Source organism: Schistocerca americana, chromosome 2 (assembly GCF_021461395.2).
Source record: "Schistocerca americana isolate TAMUIC-IGC-003095 chromosome 2, iqSchAmer2.1, whole genome shotgun sequence".
NCBI classification, from domain to species: Eukaryota; Metazoa; Arthropoda; class Insecta; order Orthoptera; family Acrididae; genus Schistocerca; species Schistocerca americana.
In genome coordinates, this window is record NC_060120.1 from 645,159,657 (window position 1) to 645,173,551 (window position 13,895).

At 45.4% G+C, this 13,895-nt stretch overlaps 1 protein-coding gene across 1 annotated transcript in view; it reads left to right on the forward strand.

Moving 5' to 3' along the window:
• The window catches only part of LOC124594268 (toll-like receptor 2), a 97,223-nt gene that overhangs the window by 43,698 nt on the left and 39,630 nt on the right, over window positions 1–13,895 (forward strand). The window contains exon 2 of the mRNA XM_047132632.1: window positions 10,470–10,807. Coding sequence (XP_046988588.1) covers window positions 10,470–10,807 — 338 coding nt within the window. The remainder of the gene's footprint in view (window positions 1–10,469; window positions 10,808–13,895) is intronic.

Sequence of the window (13,895 nt, forward strand, 5' to 3'; positions counted from 1 at the left end):
CCTGTACTGCACACCAAAATAACACTGTTCGACACCGAAATGGACTGGGTGGACAACACAAAATACACGTAGGAGTAATACTGGACAGAATGTACTCCACAAAGACGATATCACGGAAAAGAAGACGAAGATTATCGGGACCGCACGTCATTGTATCTTTTACTGAGAAGCAGAGACGTGAACAGTAGAACGAATACCGACTATTCAGAGACATCATATTGTACTGGCCATTAAGATTTCAACACCACGAAGATGACGTGCCTAAAGACGCGAAATTTAACCGACAGGAAGAAGATGCTGTGATATGCAAATGATTAGCTTTTCAGAGCATTCACACAAAGTTGGCGCCGGTGGCGACACCTACAACGTGCTGACATGAGGAAAGTTTCCAACCGATTTCTCATACACAAACAGCAGTTGACCGGCGTTGCCTGGTGAAACGTTGTTGTGATGCCTGGTTTAAGTAGGAGAAATGCGTACCATCACGTTTCCGACTTTGATAAAGGTCCGATTGTAGCCTATCGCGATTGTGGTTTATCGTATCGTGACATTGCTGCTCGCGTTGGTCGAGATCCAATGACTGTTAGCAGAATATGGAATCGGTGGGTTCACGAGGGTAATACGGAACGCCGTGCTGGATCCCAACGGCCTCGTAACACTAGCAGTCGAGATGACAGGCATCTTATTCGCATGACTGTAACGGAACGTGCAGCCACGTCTCGATCCCTGAATCAACAGCTGAGGACGTTTGCAAGACAACAAGCATCCGCACGAACAGTTGGACGACGTTTGCAGCAGCATGGACTATTAGCTCGGAGACCAAGGCTGCGGTTACCCTTGACGCTGCATCACAGACAGGAGCGCTTGCGATGGTGTACTCAACGACGAACCTGGGTGCACAAATGGCAAAACGTCTTTTTTCGGATGAATCCAGGTTCTGTTTACGGCATCATGATGGTCGCATCCGTGTTTGGCGACATCGCGGTAAACGCACATTGGAAGCGTGTATTCGTCATCCTCATACTGGCGTATCACCCGGCGTGATGGTATGGGGTGCCATTGGTTACACGTCTCGGTTACCTCTTGTTCGCATCGACGGTACTTGGAACAGTGGACGTTCCATTTCAGATGTGTGTTACGATCCGTGGCTCTACCCTTCATTCGATCCCTGCGAAACCCTACATTTCAGCAGGATAATGCACGACCGCATGTTGCAGGTCCTGTACGGGCCTTTCTGGATACAGAAAATGTTCGACTGCTGCCCTGGCCAGCATATTCTCCAGATCTCTCACCAATTGAAAAGTCTGGTCAGTGGTGGCCGAGCAACTGGCTCGTCACAATACGCCAGTGACTACTCTTGATGAACAGTGTTATCGTGTTGAAGCTGCATGGGCAGCTGTACCTGTACACGCCATCCAAGTTCTGTTTGACTCAATGCCCAGGCGTATCAAGGCCGTTATTACGGCCAGAGGTGGTTGTTCTGGGTACTGATTTCTCAGGATCTATGCACCCAAATTGCGTGAAAATGTAATCACACGTCAGTTCTAGTACAATATATTTGTCCAATGAATACCCGTTTATCATCTGCATTTCTTCTTGGTGTAGCAATTTTAATGGCCAGTAGTGTATAACATATGTTACACGGAAGCTCAACTTGGAGAACGGTGAGCAACAAACACATCCACTGCCGGAAAGAAATTAGTACACCTGTCGATTTTGATCCGATGAGAGCATACATATTATAGATTTACTGGTAATGGTTTCAACATCGTCCGTCAATAGACTGCGTCATGGGGTAGCTACCAGAGCGCCATCTGTGTCTACCGTGGAATAGGGAATGCTCACAGCCAGAAGACTCAGTGTGGTGCAAACCTGTGAACCAGTCAGGCAGCCATGACACGGAGACGCTCTCGTCCTTCCTACAGCCAAGTGAGCGAGTGTGAAAACTGTCAAACTGTGCCCTTCCTAGCGGAGGATGATCTTGTCGGAGAACTGCCATATAAGCTAGACCAGCTGCATCAGTTGCGCAACGATGCTGGTGTCAGTGGTCATGTGAATATTCTCACACCTGTAGACGAGGTTCTGGACGTCAAAGCAGTACAGCTGCCCGTCAGGATAGTCGTAGTGTATGAGCATCAATGGCAGATCGTACAACTACCACAGCATAGATAAAAGGGTTTGTGGGCTGGACGTGTCAGCATGGGCTGTTGTGAACCTTTTATAGCGCAAGGGAACCCACACTTCTAGCCCATCTCCCATCTTCCACTCACGGCACAGCATCGACGTGCATGCTAGGCTGATGCCGTCAGAGGATCACTTCGAAGATGGAATGGCGCACCGTGGTCTTGAGTGATAAAAATAGATTCTGTCTGTATGCGTGTACGACAAAGATCTGGTGAACGCTGCCTCACATTTGTCCAAGTCACACTGGCTCATCCCCAGGCCTTATGGTCTGAAGTGCGACGAACTACAACTATCGTTCACTTTTGGCGTTTCTGGAGGGGACGCTAACCAGCCCTCGGTATGTGCAGAATGTTGTTAGAAATGTTTCTAATACTGAGCGCTGCGGTTTTCGAATCTGCGCCAGACGGCATGCAACTGGATGACCACTAGAGGTCGCTGCAGCAGTCACGGCATAAGCCATGGCTGCGCGCGCTTCTGGCCCCGAGTCTAACGTGAGGGCGCCACTGTGGAGCACGCGGTTCCAGCGGCCAGTGGCAACATACCCTGTCGTGTATTTAGGCGGCTGCATCTTACTCAGCGAGGCAGTCTGGTATTCGCGTTGATTCAGTTGACATCTTGCTTACTCGTATTTACGTCGCGTGTGCGTAGTTCCCGTTTACGAGTGGGCGTTGTTTTGGTTTCGTGAGGTTGTCTCTTTGACCCCGTTGCTTAATAAAAAATGGTTCAAATGGCTCTGAGCACTATGGGACTTAACATTTGAGGTCATCAGTCCCCTAGAACTTAGAACTACTGCCCGAGGCAGAATTCGAACCTGCGACCGTAGCGGTCGCGCGGTTCCAGACTGAAGTGCCTAGAACCTCTCGGCCACACCGGCCGGCCGTTGCTTAATACTTTGTTGTTGATCTTGGTGTCTTGCTCAGTTGTCTGTTGTCGTGTTTGTCCTTGCATTCCCGTTCGTCCGTCTTGTTTGTTCGTGGGGCGCTCCCTTAAGTCCCACCGCGTGTTCTTTAGCGGCAACCCCGCGACAGTTCCTGTCGCGGTTACAACTAGAGTGCTGCAACGCTCAATGTTTGACCGGTCACTGCTCGCCTGTTGACAAGGGGACCGAGCCGCTCGTGTCCGGCCCCACACGACTCGGCTCGGTCACGTACTCGCCCCATGTCTGTTGTCCGGATTCCGGACTCGCGGATAACCGAGCATGACCGGTCACCGCTGACGTCTCACCTCGCCTCGCCCCGGCTCGCTGCACTCTACTGTACGAATCCAACGCTTCTCTCTCTCTCTCTCTCTCTCTCTCTCTCACACACACACACACACACACACACACACACACATACAATGTATTTATCTCTGTCTCTCTCTCTCTCTTTTAATACAAAAGTAACGTTTCCAAGAACGGGTACGAGACACAGCTAAATTCATAAAGCAATTGGGAAGTAAAATGATATTTCAATACAATCGTGGCCGGCCGCAGTGGCCGTGCGGTTAAAGGCGCTGCAGTCTGGAACCGCAAGACCGCTACGGTCGCAGGTTCGAATCCTGCCTCGGGCATGGATGTTTGTGATATCCTTAGATTAGTTAGGTTTAACTAGTTCTAAGTTCTAGGGGACTAATGACCTCAGCAGTTGAGTCCCATAGTGCTCAGAGCCAATACAATCGTGGATAGAAGACGAGTCTCATTTCCAAACAGAAGATATATTTTTTCCTTTCATTAATAGGAAACATTAAATAAGTGTTGTCCCTGTAATCTAGAAGACAACCATCTTCATAAAGAAAGCATACAAAGAACATTAAACATTTACAGACGTGACTTTTCGTACTTTTCACTTGTTTGCAACAGAAACAAAATTGTAGTTATTGTTTATCAGGAGTAAATCACTTACGCGTTCCACATTTAATTGGCTGCGGCGATTTGTTACTAACATGCCGGCTTTACTAAAGCATCTTTCACTAGGTGCGCTTGTTGCTGGGATACAGAAAATACGTCGTGCAACTGCAGCCAGGCCTGGTAGATCTGTTTCACGTCTGCTCCCCCACTTTAAGATGTCATCATCATCTCCGGGGTACATTAAAATGTAGAGATCTACTTCATCTGCTGCGGATGATCTGTTATTCCTCCATTCCTTGAAACGAACTCTCTTTCTGGGTGGTGATGACACAGTACTTGAAGGATCTATGATAATAGAGTGTGTAAGGATTCCAGCATAGCGTACAAGCTGTTCCAGCGTGTGTAGGCCTCTAGTTTCATCGATGGTTTCAAAGACGAGCAGAGGCTATTCAATGTACCTTATAATGCATTTTGCAGTATTTATTGTTGATGCGATGTTCGGGGCATGATTTAGCAAGAAGTTATCTTCATCGAAACTATGGCTAACTGTGTGTTTATACAATGAGCAGCACAAGGAAGCCTTTCGTGATTTTCCAAAGCCTTTATTGCATTGGCACCCTGGTCGGAGACAAAAACAAAACTGTGCAACATGTCCGGCGAAATGTCCCAATCACCCATCCTCTCTTCAATTTCTATCATAAAATTTACTCCCGTCTTCTTAACTCCCGGCAATTTTGTTGTAAATAAAACATTGTTCACAACAGACCAATCTGTGTTAATGTAATGTGTTGTAAGCGTTAAATAGTGCACCAGATTTTGCGAACCAGTCCACATATCATCTGTCGCAGCACATATTTTATTAATAACTTCTGCAATAACAGAAGGCATTATGCTGTTTCGTATTGCATCAGCTCGTTCTTTGACATGTCTGCTTATAGTAGAGGGATGTGGCATGACATCTGCCACGTTAACTTCTCCATAATGCGCACCTAGATGTGCTAATTCTTGGCCTAGTTCTCTGAAACCTTCACCGGAATCAGCATTAAAAGGTCTCATATCTTTAGCACACATGGCAACACACTTTTCTGTAATACTATTTTTTATTACTGCCGATATCCGTGAAGGAGCTGTATCTTTGTGAGGTTTCTTGCAACTGTGTTTCTTTAAATGAGTGGTTCCCGACTGGAAACACGATAATGTGGAGCAGTTTATGCACGATACGTACCCAGTAGACGCACTGTTTTCGTCTACAACCAACAGAAATTTACTCCATACTAGGCTTTTTAGACCTTCCAGTTTCTTCAATGTGTAAACATTGGTTTCAGTCTTACATCTTACTGCACTGGCATGATTACAGAGAGATAGACACACCACACGGATAATGACACGTGTAATGTGTTTGACGTTACGTGCTACGTATTCGGTCACGGCATCTATGCTCGGTCACTAGAACTAGTGCGGGCAGCCTGTCCAGTTAGGGTGTGCTCGCCCCATTTCGTATTTTGTGCTCGCTTACTCGGTCATGCAAGACTCTAGTTACAACAATGTTCTTCTGTAGTTCTTGCAACAGGGAGCTGATGTATTGTTCCATCCACACGCTGCACGAGAAACTCAATGTGCTTTGCAAGACGTTCAGCAACTTTCCAGGCCAGCAAGACCTCAGGACTTATCTGCAATCGAGTACATGTGAGATATGATGGGACGAGAAATGACTCATGCAACTGGTCAACCAACAACTCTAACAGAACTATGTGAAAAGATTGAGCAGGTGTAGGATAATGTTGTTGTACCCGTGGTCTAGGGGTAGCGTCTTCGGTCCCGGGTTCGATCCCCGCCACTGGCTAAATTTTGATAAATAATCAGCATTGGCGGCCGAAGACTTCCGGCATAAGAAGTCAGCCTCATTCTGCCAACGGCCTTGTCAAAGAGGGCGGAGGAGCGGATAGAGGTTCAGGGCACTCTCTTGCCCTAGGGGTGGGAAATTGCCCCTAAAGGCGGAAGAATCAGCAATGATCAACGACATGAGGATGCATTAAAGACACGTAACGCGTATCCACAGGACATGTGGCCTGTAATTGAAGAAGTGTCATGATGATCTCTCCATTGGCAAAATATTGCGGAATAGTCCCGCATTCGGATCTCCGGGAGGGGACTGCCAAGGGGGAGGTTACCATGAGAAAAAGACTGAATAATCAACGAAAGGATAACGTTCTACGAGTCGGGGCGTGGAATGTCAGAAGCTTGAACGTGGTAGGGAAACTAGAAAATCTGAAAAGGGAAATGCAAAGACTCAATCTAGATATAGTAGGGGTCAGTGAAGTGAAGTGGAAGGAAGACAAGGATTTCTGGTCAGATGAGTATCGGGTAATATCAACAGCAGCAGAAAATGGTATAACAGGTGTAGGATTCGTTATGAGTAGGAAGGTAGGGCAGAGGGTGTGTTACTGTGAACAGTTCAGTGACCGGGTTGTTCTAATCAGAATCAACAGCAGACCAACACCGACAACGATAGTTCAGGTATACATGCCGACGACGCAAAATTGAATATGAACAGATAGAGAAAGTGTATGAGGATATTGAAAGGGTAATGCAGTATGTAATGGGGGACGAAAATCTAATAGTCATGGGCGACTGGAATGCAGTTGTAGGGGAAGGAGTAGAAGAAAAATTTGCAGGAGAATATGGGCTTGGGGTAAGGAATGAAAGAGGAGAAAGACTAATTGAGTTGTGTAACAAGTTTCAGCTAGTAATAGCGAATACCCTGTTCAAGAATCACAAGAGGAGGAGGTATACTTGGAAAAGGCCGGGAGATACGGGAAGATTTCAATTAGATTACATCATGGTCAGACAGAGATTCCGAAATCAGATACTGGATTGTAAGGCGTACCCAGGAGCAGATATAGACTCAGATCACAATATAGTAGTGATGAAGAGTAGGCTGAAGTTCAAGACATTAGTCAGGAAGAATCAATACGCAAAGAAGTGGGATACGGAAGTACTAAGGAATGACGAGATACGTTCGAAATTCTCTAACGCTATAGATACAGCAATAAGGAATAGGGCAGTAGGCAGTACAGTTGAAGAGGAATGGACATCTCCGAAAAGGGACATCACAGAAGTTGGGAAGGAAAACATAGGTACAAAGAAGGTAGCTGCGAAGAAACCATGGGTAACAGAAGAAATACTTCAGTTGATTGATGAAAGGAGGAAGTACAAACATGTTCCGGGAAAATCAGGAATACAGAAATACAAGTCGCTGAGGAATGAAATAAATAGGAAGTGCAGGGAAGCTAAGACGAAATGGCTGCAGGAAAAATGTGAAGACATCGAAAAAAATATGACTGTCGGAAAGACAGATTCAGCATACAGGAAAGTCAAAACAACCTTTGGTGACATTAAAAGCAACGGTGGTAACATTAAGACTGCAACGGGAATTCCACTGTTAAATGCAGAGGAGAGAGCAGATAGGTGGAAAGAGTACATTGAAAGCCTCTATGAGGGCGAAGATTTGTCTGATGTGATACAAGAAGAAACAGGAGTCGATTTAGAAGAGACAGGGGATCCAGTATTAGACTCGGAATTTAAAACAGCTTTGGAGGACTTACGGTCAAATAAGGCAGAAGGGATAGATAACATTCCATCAGATTTTCTAAAATCGTTGGGGGAAGTGGCAAGAAAACGACTATTCACGTTGGTGTGTAGAATATATGAGTCTGGCGATATACCATCTGACTTTCGGAAAAACATCATCCACACAATTCCGAAGACGGCAAGAACTGACAAGTGCGAGAATTATCGCACAATCAGCTTAACAGCTCATGCATCGAAGCTGCTTACAAGAATAATATACAGAAGAATGGAAAAGAAAATTGAGAATGCGCTAGGTGACGATCAGTTTGGCTTTAGGAAAAGTAAAGGGACGAGAGATGCAATTCTGACGTTACGGCTAATAATGGAAGCAAGGCTAAAGAAAATTCAAGACACTTTCATAGGATTTGTCGACCTGGAAAAAGCGTTCGACAATATAAAATGGTGCAAGCTGTTCGACATTCTGAAAAAAGTAGGGGTAAGCTATAGGGAGAGACGGGTCATATACAATATGAACAACAACCAAGAGGGAATAATAAGAGTGGACGATCAAGAACGAAGTGCTCGTATTAAGTAGGGTGTAAGACAAGGCTGTAGCCTTTCGCCCCTACTCTTCAATCTGTACATCGAGGAAGCAATAATGGAAATAAAAGAAAGGTTCAGGAGTGGAATTAAAATACAAGGTGAAAGGATATCAATGATACGATTCGCTGATGACATTGCTATCCTGAGTAAAAGTGAAGAAGAATTAAATGATCCGTTGAACGGAATGAACAGTCTAATGAGTACACAGTATGGTTTGAGAGTAAATCGGAGAAAGACGAAGGTAATGAGAAGTAGTAGAAATGAGAACAGCGAGAAACTTAACATCAGGATTGATGGTCACGAAGTCAATGAAGTTAAGGAATTCTGCTACCTAGGCAGTAAAATAATCAATGACGGACGGAGCAAGAAGGACATCAAAAGCAGACTCGCTATGGCAAAAAAGGCATTTCTGGCCAAGAGAAGTCTACTAATATCAAATACCGGCCTTAATTTGAGGAAGAAATTTCTGAGGATGTACGTCTGGAGTACAGCATTGTATGGTAGTGAACATGGGCTGTGGGAAAACCGGAACAGAAGAGAATCGAAGCACTTGAGATGTGGTGCTATAGACGAATGTTGAAAATAAGGTGGACTGATAACGTAAGGAATGAGGAGGTTCTACGCAGAATCGGAGAGGAAAGGAATATGTGGAAAACACTGATAAGGACAAGGGACAGGATGATAGGACATCTGCTAAGACATGAGGGAATGACTTCCATTGTACTAGAGGGAGCAGTAGAGAGCAAAAACTGTAGAGGAAGACAGAGATTGGAATACGTCAAGCAAATAATTGAGGACGTAGGTTGCAAGTGCTACTCTGAGATGAAGAGGTTAGCACAGGAAAGGAATTCGGGCGGGCCGCATCAAACCAGTCAGTAGACTGATGACAAAAAAAAAAAAAAAAAAAAAAAAAGGATAATGTACCCCCGGACAGTTTTCGCTATCTGGACGACTGACCGGATGCCAGAGTCAGTACATGCACTACCACCTGTGGAGGCTACACCACGGCTTAATATAGGTGTTGCAGCATGGGTCGATACCTGGTACCTCAGAACCGCTTGTGCTACTGATCTGTAAATGTAATAATTTCATAGGCACTGTTGCAACAATGAGTCTTGAGTGAATCGGAAACCTCTAAAAGGGTGCACAATTTTTTTTTTTTTCTGGCAGCGTAGATGTCTCAGACTGATTCTCAATGCCCCATGCTGGGAAAGAATGGTGTATCTACACGCAAAACTCAGCATTCCAACAGTAAAAGAACAGATCAAAGACCGCTATCAACATTTTATAGACAAGGTAATCCACCTATGGCTTCCGCCTGCTTAGCTGAGTGGTTACGTGCTTGCCCCGGCCGGGTCGGAGAGAATCTCCGATTGGGTGTTGTGTTGCCCCTACCATCATTTCATCCTCATCCTTATCATCTGCCGCAAGCCGCCCAGTGTGGCATCGGGTCAAATAAGACTTGCACTTGGCGGCCGAACCGTAATGAGACGCCCCGGTCAACAGTGCCATACGATCATTTCATTTTCATCCACCTATGTCAAAACTCACGTCAGCTAGAGCATTTATGAGTATTACAGACAGAGAGTGGAACATTTATAAAGAGTGTCACACAATCGATCATAGCAAATTAATCACAGGTGGTCGAAATAATCAATATATGAGCCCAATGTCCTCCTAAACGAAAGTGAAATACATATGTGAAACAAGAAACAATGCAGCCATGAAAGTCCAGCCCACAAAGTGAGTACCGCTCTTGCAGAAAGAGAAGCCGCTACTATCAATCAAAGAGGTCCTCAATTGCCCTCACAAGAGCTGAGTGCACCTCCCAAAATCCAACCCACCAGATCCACCTTTTCTATTATTGCCAAACCAGTTTCGTTGCAGACGGACTTGCCTCCATCTTTTACATTATTATAAGTTCTCTTTGCATGAACTAGCGTCACAAGTAAAGTTTTAAAATTCCCATTCCTTTTCAGAACATTACTTCTAAAATTACATCCACAGATCAATTATACTCACATAAGTGGACATAAGTAATAGATGAAACATTTACATGGATGTTATAGCAAACAGCATAGTTATGTGGGAGTTACATTAGACATAAGCAGACCAAAAATTTAGATAACTGCAGATAATATCGACATCGAGGTTACAGTTTTCTCGAAACCTTTGTTTTCTTCTGATTCTTAATATCAGCATGTGAAGTGTTTTAATGAGTGTACATGTACTCCGCGAAACCTGCGCAGAGCGGTAATTTTCTTGTTTCTGTCTTACGCGCCAGGTGCAGTAACTGCATAGCGAGCCTTCGCATGATGGAAGACGTCACGCGCCTGCAGCAGTTTAGCTCCAGGAGCTACGAGTATGAGTTCTGGGACTTCAGTAATCCGGTGTTCAACGCTGAAACGGGTTCATTAGTAGAAATAAGTTTCAATGTATTCAACAAGATGGAGATACCCTGCAGGATATCGCTGGCTAACATCCAGTATTTGGGAAACACAAGTGTGGAGAAATTTACGCTTAGGAGGAACGAGAACAACAGCACGCACTTGAAACTGGGAATGATGCCGAAGATGAAGGACTTCAGAATTGCATATGCTTACATAGGAAAATTTCCAGAAGGTATGTGTGTAACTTAAGAAAACGATTTTATTTTTCTCGTAATGCCAATTAGTGCTCCTGTTTTGGGTTTTGGGCACAGCAAACTTCCCTTTTCTCAATAAAATGCCTTAAAATGAGTTTACCTCATTTTATGTTTTGTATAGAGCTTAGAAATACAATAAACTTTCGTCGGGCGAAACATTAATCAGTGCAAGTCAAACCAATTATTTTTCTAAATAAATTCGCTGACTGCAAATATCTTGGCATCAGCTAAGTTAGATATAGATATATTACGTATCAGTAACATGAAAATTTGTGCTGGACCGTAACCCGATCCCGGATTTCCTGCTCACAGCGAGCGGTCGCGTATCTGTACAAGCCTCCCAGAACGACTCAAACGTCCATTTGTCGAGACAAATGATATTATCGTCTTGCAACCGCCTCGGATGTACGCTGGTGTCAGAAATTAAAGAACAAACGAAAATTTTCCAAAGTAGCGTTTATTTTGCTACAAAACAGTATAAACAGGTGACAGTGCAGTAGAAAGAATGTAAAGAATACAGAACGTAAACAACTGCGACATGCGTAACGAAAGACAAAAATGTTCTCCGTTTTTTCCAACTTAACGGATTTGCAGACACATTCCGACAACTTATTAATGTGTTCGGTATAAGGTGTGCCCACCTCTGGCAGTGGTGCAAGGCTGACGACGGGGCATGCTGTGAACGATGTCATCAATATCATGTTGAGGCATAACGTCCATTCTTCCTGCAGAGCTGCTCGCAGGTTTGGAGAGTGGTTGGTGGACGCTCATGTGATGCAACCCGTCTCCCAAGGCATCCCAGACATGTTCTATGAGATTCAAATCGAGGGAGCAAGCAGGCCACGTCATGCATGCAGTATCTTCCGTTTCCAAAAAAACATCAACCTCTCATGCTCTATGAGGTCGAGCATTATCATCCACCAGTACGAAGACTGGGCCAACAGCACCTCACAACAATCGCACATGAGGTCCCAAGATCTCGTCGCGATACCTGACAGCAAATCCTTGCCAATTTACTCGTATAATTTGATGAAGAGGTGTTCCAGTGGTCAACTTAATCACAGCCAACACCATTAGGGATCTCTTCGCTATCGGTCTCTTTCCACAATGTTTGGGTCTCGGAATCGTGTTCCACGTTCCCTCCAGATGCGATTCCGTCCGGCATCACTCTCCAGACCAAGTCGCGACTCATCTGTGAAGCGAATCCGTCCAGAATCACTCTCCAGACCAGATTGGGACTCATCTGTGAAATACATTAAGTGAAGTCGCAATTGCGAATAAGGACTGCACCGGGACTCGAATCCGGATTTCCCTCTTATCGCGAGGTGTTCAAAATGGCTCTGAGCACTGTGGGACTTAACATATGAGGTCATCAGTTCCCTAGAACTTAGAACTACTTAAACCTAACTAAACCAAGGACATCACACACATCCATGCCCGAGGCAGGATTCGAACCTGCGACCGTAGCGGTCGCGCGGTTCCAGACTGAAGCGCCTAGAACCGCTCGGCCACCCCGGCCGGCCGCCAGGTGTCGCCTTACCATTTGTCTATCCGCGCGCGACTCGCGGCCAGGCCCAGACTTCCATATGTCGTCAACCATGCGTAACCAGAATAACACAGGCACTCCAGTATGGTATTCATCCGTGAAAAGAACATTGGCCCACTGTTCGCCCCGGTGGCACGCTGGCAACTCCACTCTAGACGTTCCCTTCTATGAAGACAGACATATATATAGAGCAGGTCTCCGACGGTGAAGGCCATTCTCCCGGAGCTTTCTCTACACTGTTTGCCTCGATACAAATCGTCCAGTGGATGTTGCGATGTCAGATGCTAGTTGCTGTGCAATGGTGACGCGATACGGTCGTGCCCTTACTCTGCCAAATAACGGTGCTCTCACTCTGATGTCACACGTGATCGGCCCTGCCCTGATCTTCGGGATTCATTTTGGATCAGTATAAGCTGTCGCCACATTCGAGAAACAACAGAACAATTCACATTAATTCCTTGGCCACATCAGTTTTCGGCTGTTTTCCTATGGCCCTCCACTGCAGAGTCCGATATGCGTCTTCTCTGTGGCGTACTCTACCGGCTGTGGCTATCTACACAACGGTTGTGGATGTGGGATTTCCCGACAAACCCTACGCTGTTTGATAGGTACCCTGACGTCATCGTCGGCGTGGTTGTCCGTTGACAGGAATGCCATCTTCCGTGTGGACAGTGAACGGTTCTTTCGATTATAAGCTGGATGGTGATAGTAAAAATAAAATCGACAATGGCCTGCCAGAGTGAGAACTGTGATTTAATTCTTGAGGACTGTTGATCAGGATAGTACTAACGGTGACGTTACTGATACTTCCCGGCAAATTAGAAATGTATGCTGGACCGAAACTCTAAGGAGGGACCTTTGCCGTTCGCGGGAAAATGCTCTGTCGTCTGAGCTACCAAAGCACGACTCACGACCAGCCTCACTGCTTTTTTTCTAACAGTACCTCATCTCCTACCTACCAAACTTCATAGAAGTTCTCCTATCATGACTAGCACTCCTGGAAGAAAGGATACAGCGGACACGTGGCTTGATGTGCCAGGAAGCTTCATATCAGCGCACACTCTGCTGCAGAGTGAAAAATTCATTCTGGGAACATCCCCCTTTCTGTGGTTAACCGTGTCTCCGTAATATCCTTTGTTCCATGAGTGCTAGTGTTCCAAGTTTCGCAAGAGAACTTTTATGAAGTCTGGAAGGTAGGAGATGAGGTACAGGCAGAAGTAAGGCTGTGGGCATGGATTGGGAATCGCACTTGGATACCTCAGCCTGTAGAGCAGTTGCTGACGAAAGGTAAACGTCCCAAGCTCGAGTCTAGGTCTGGCACACGGGTTAAATTTACCAGGAAGGTTTATATCATCGCAAACCAGCTGCAGGGTGAAAAGTTCATTCTGGATGGATGTTATTAATGAATGGGAGCTAGTTAGCAGTGATCAAGCTATAGATGCAATTGAAAGTGGAAGTTCAGATTTGAACGCAGGCTGCCTGATTGGAACTATAATTGTTCTTTGGAGGGAAACTTAAAA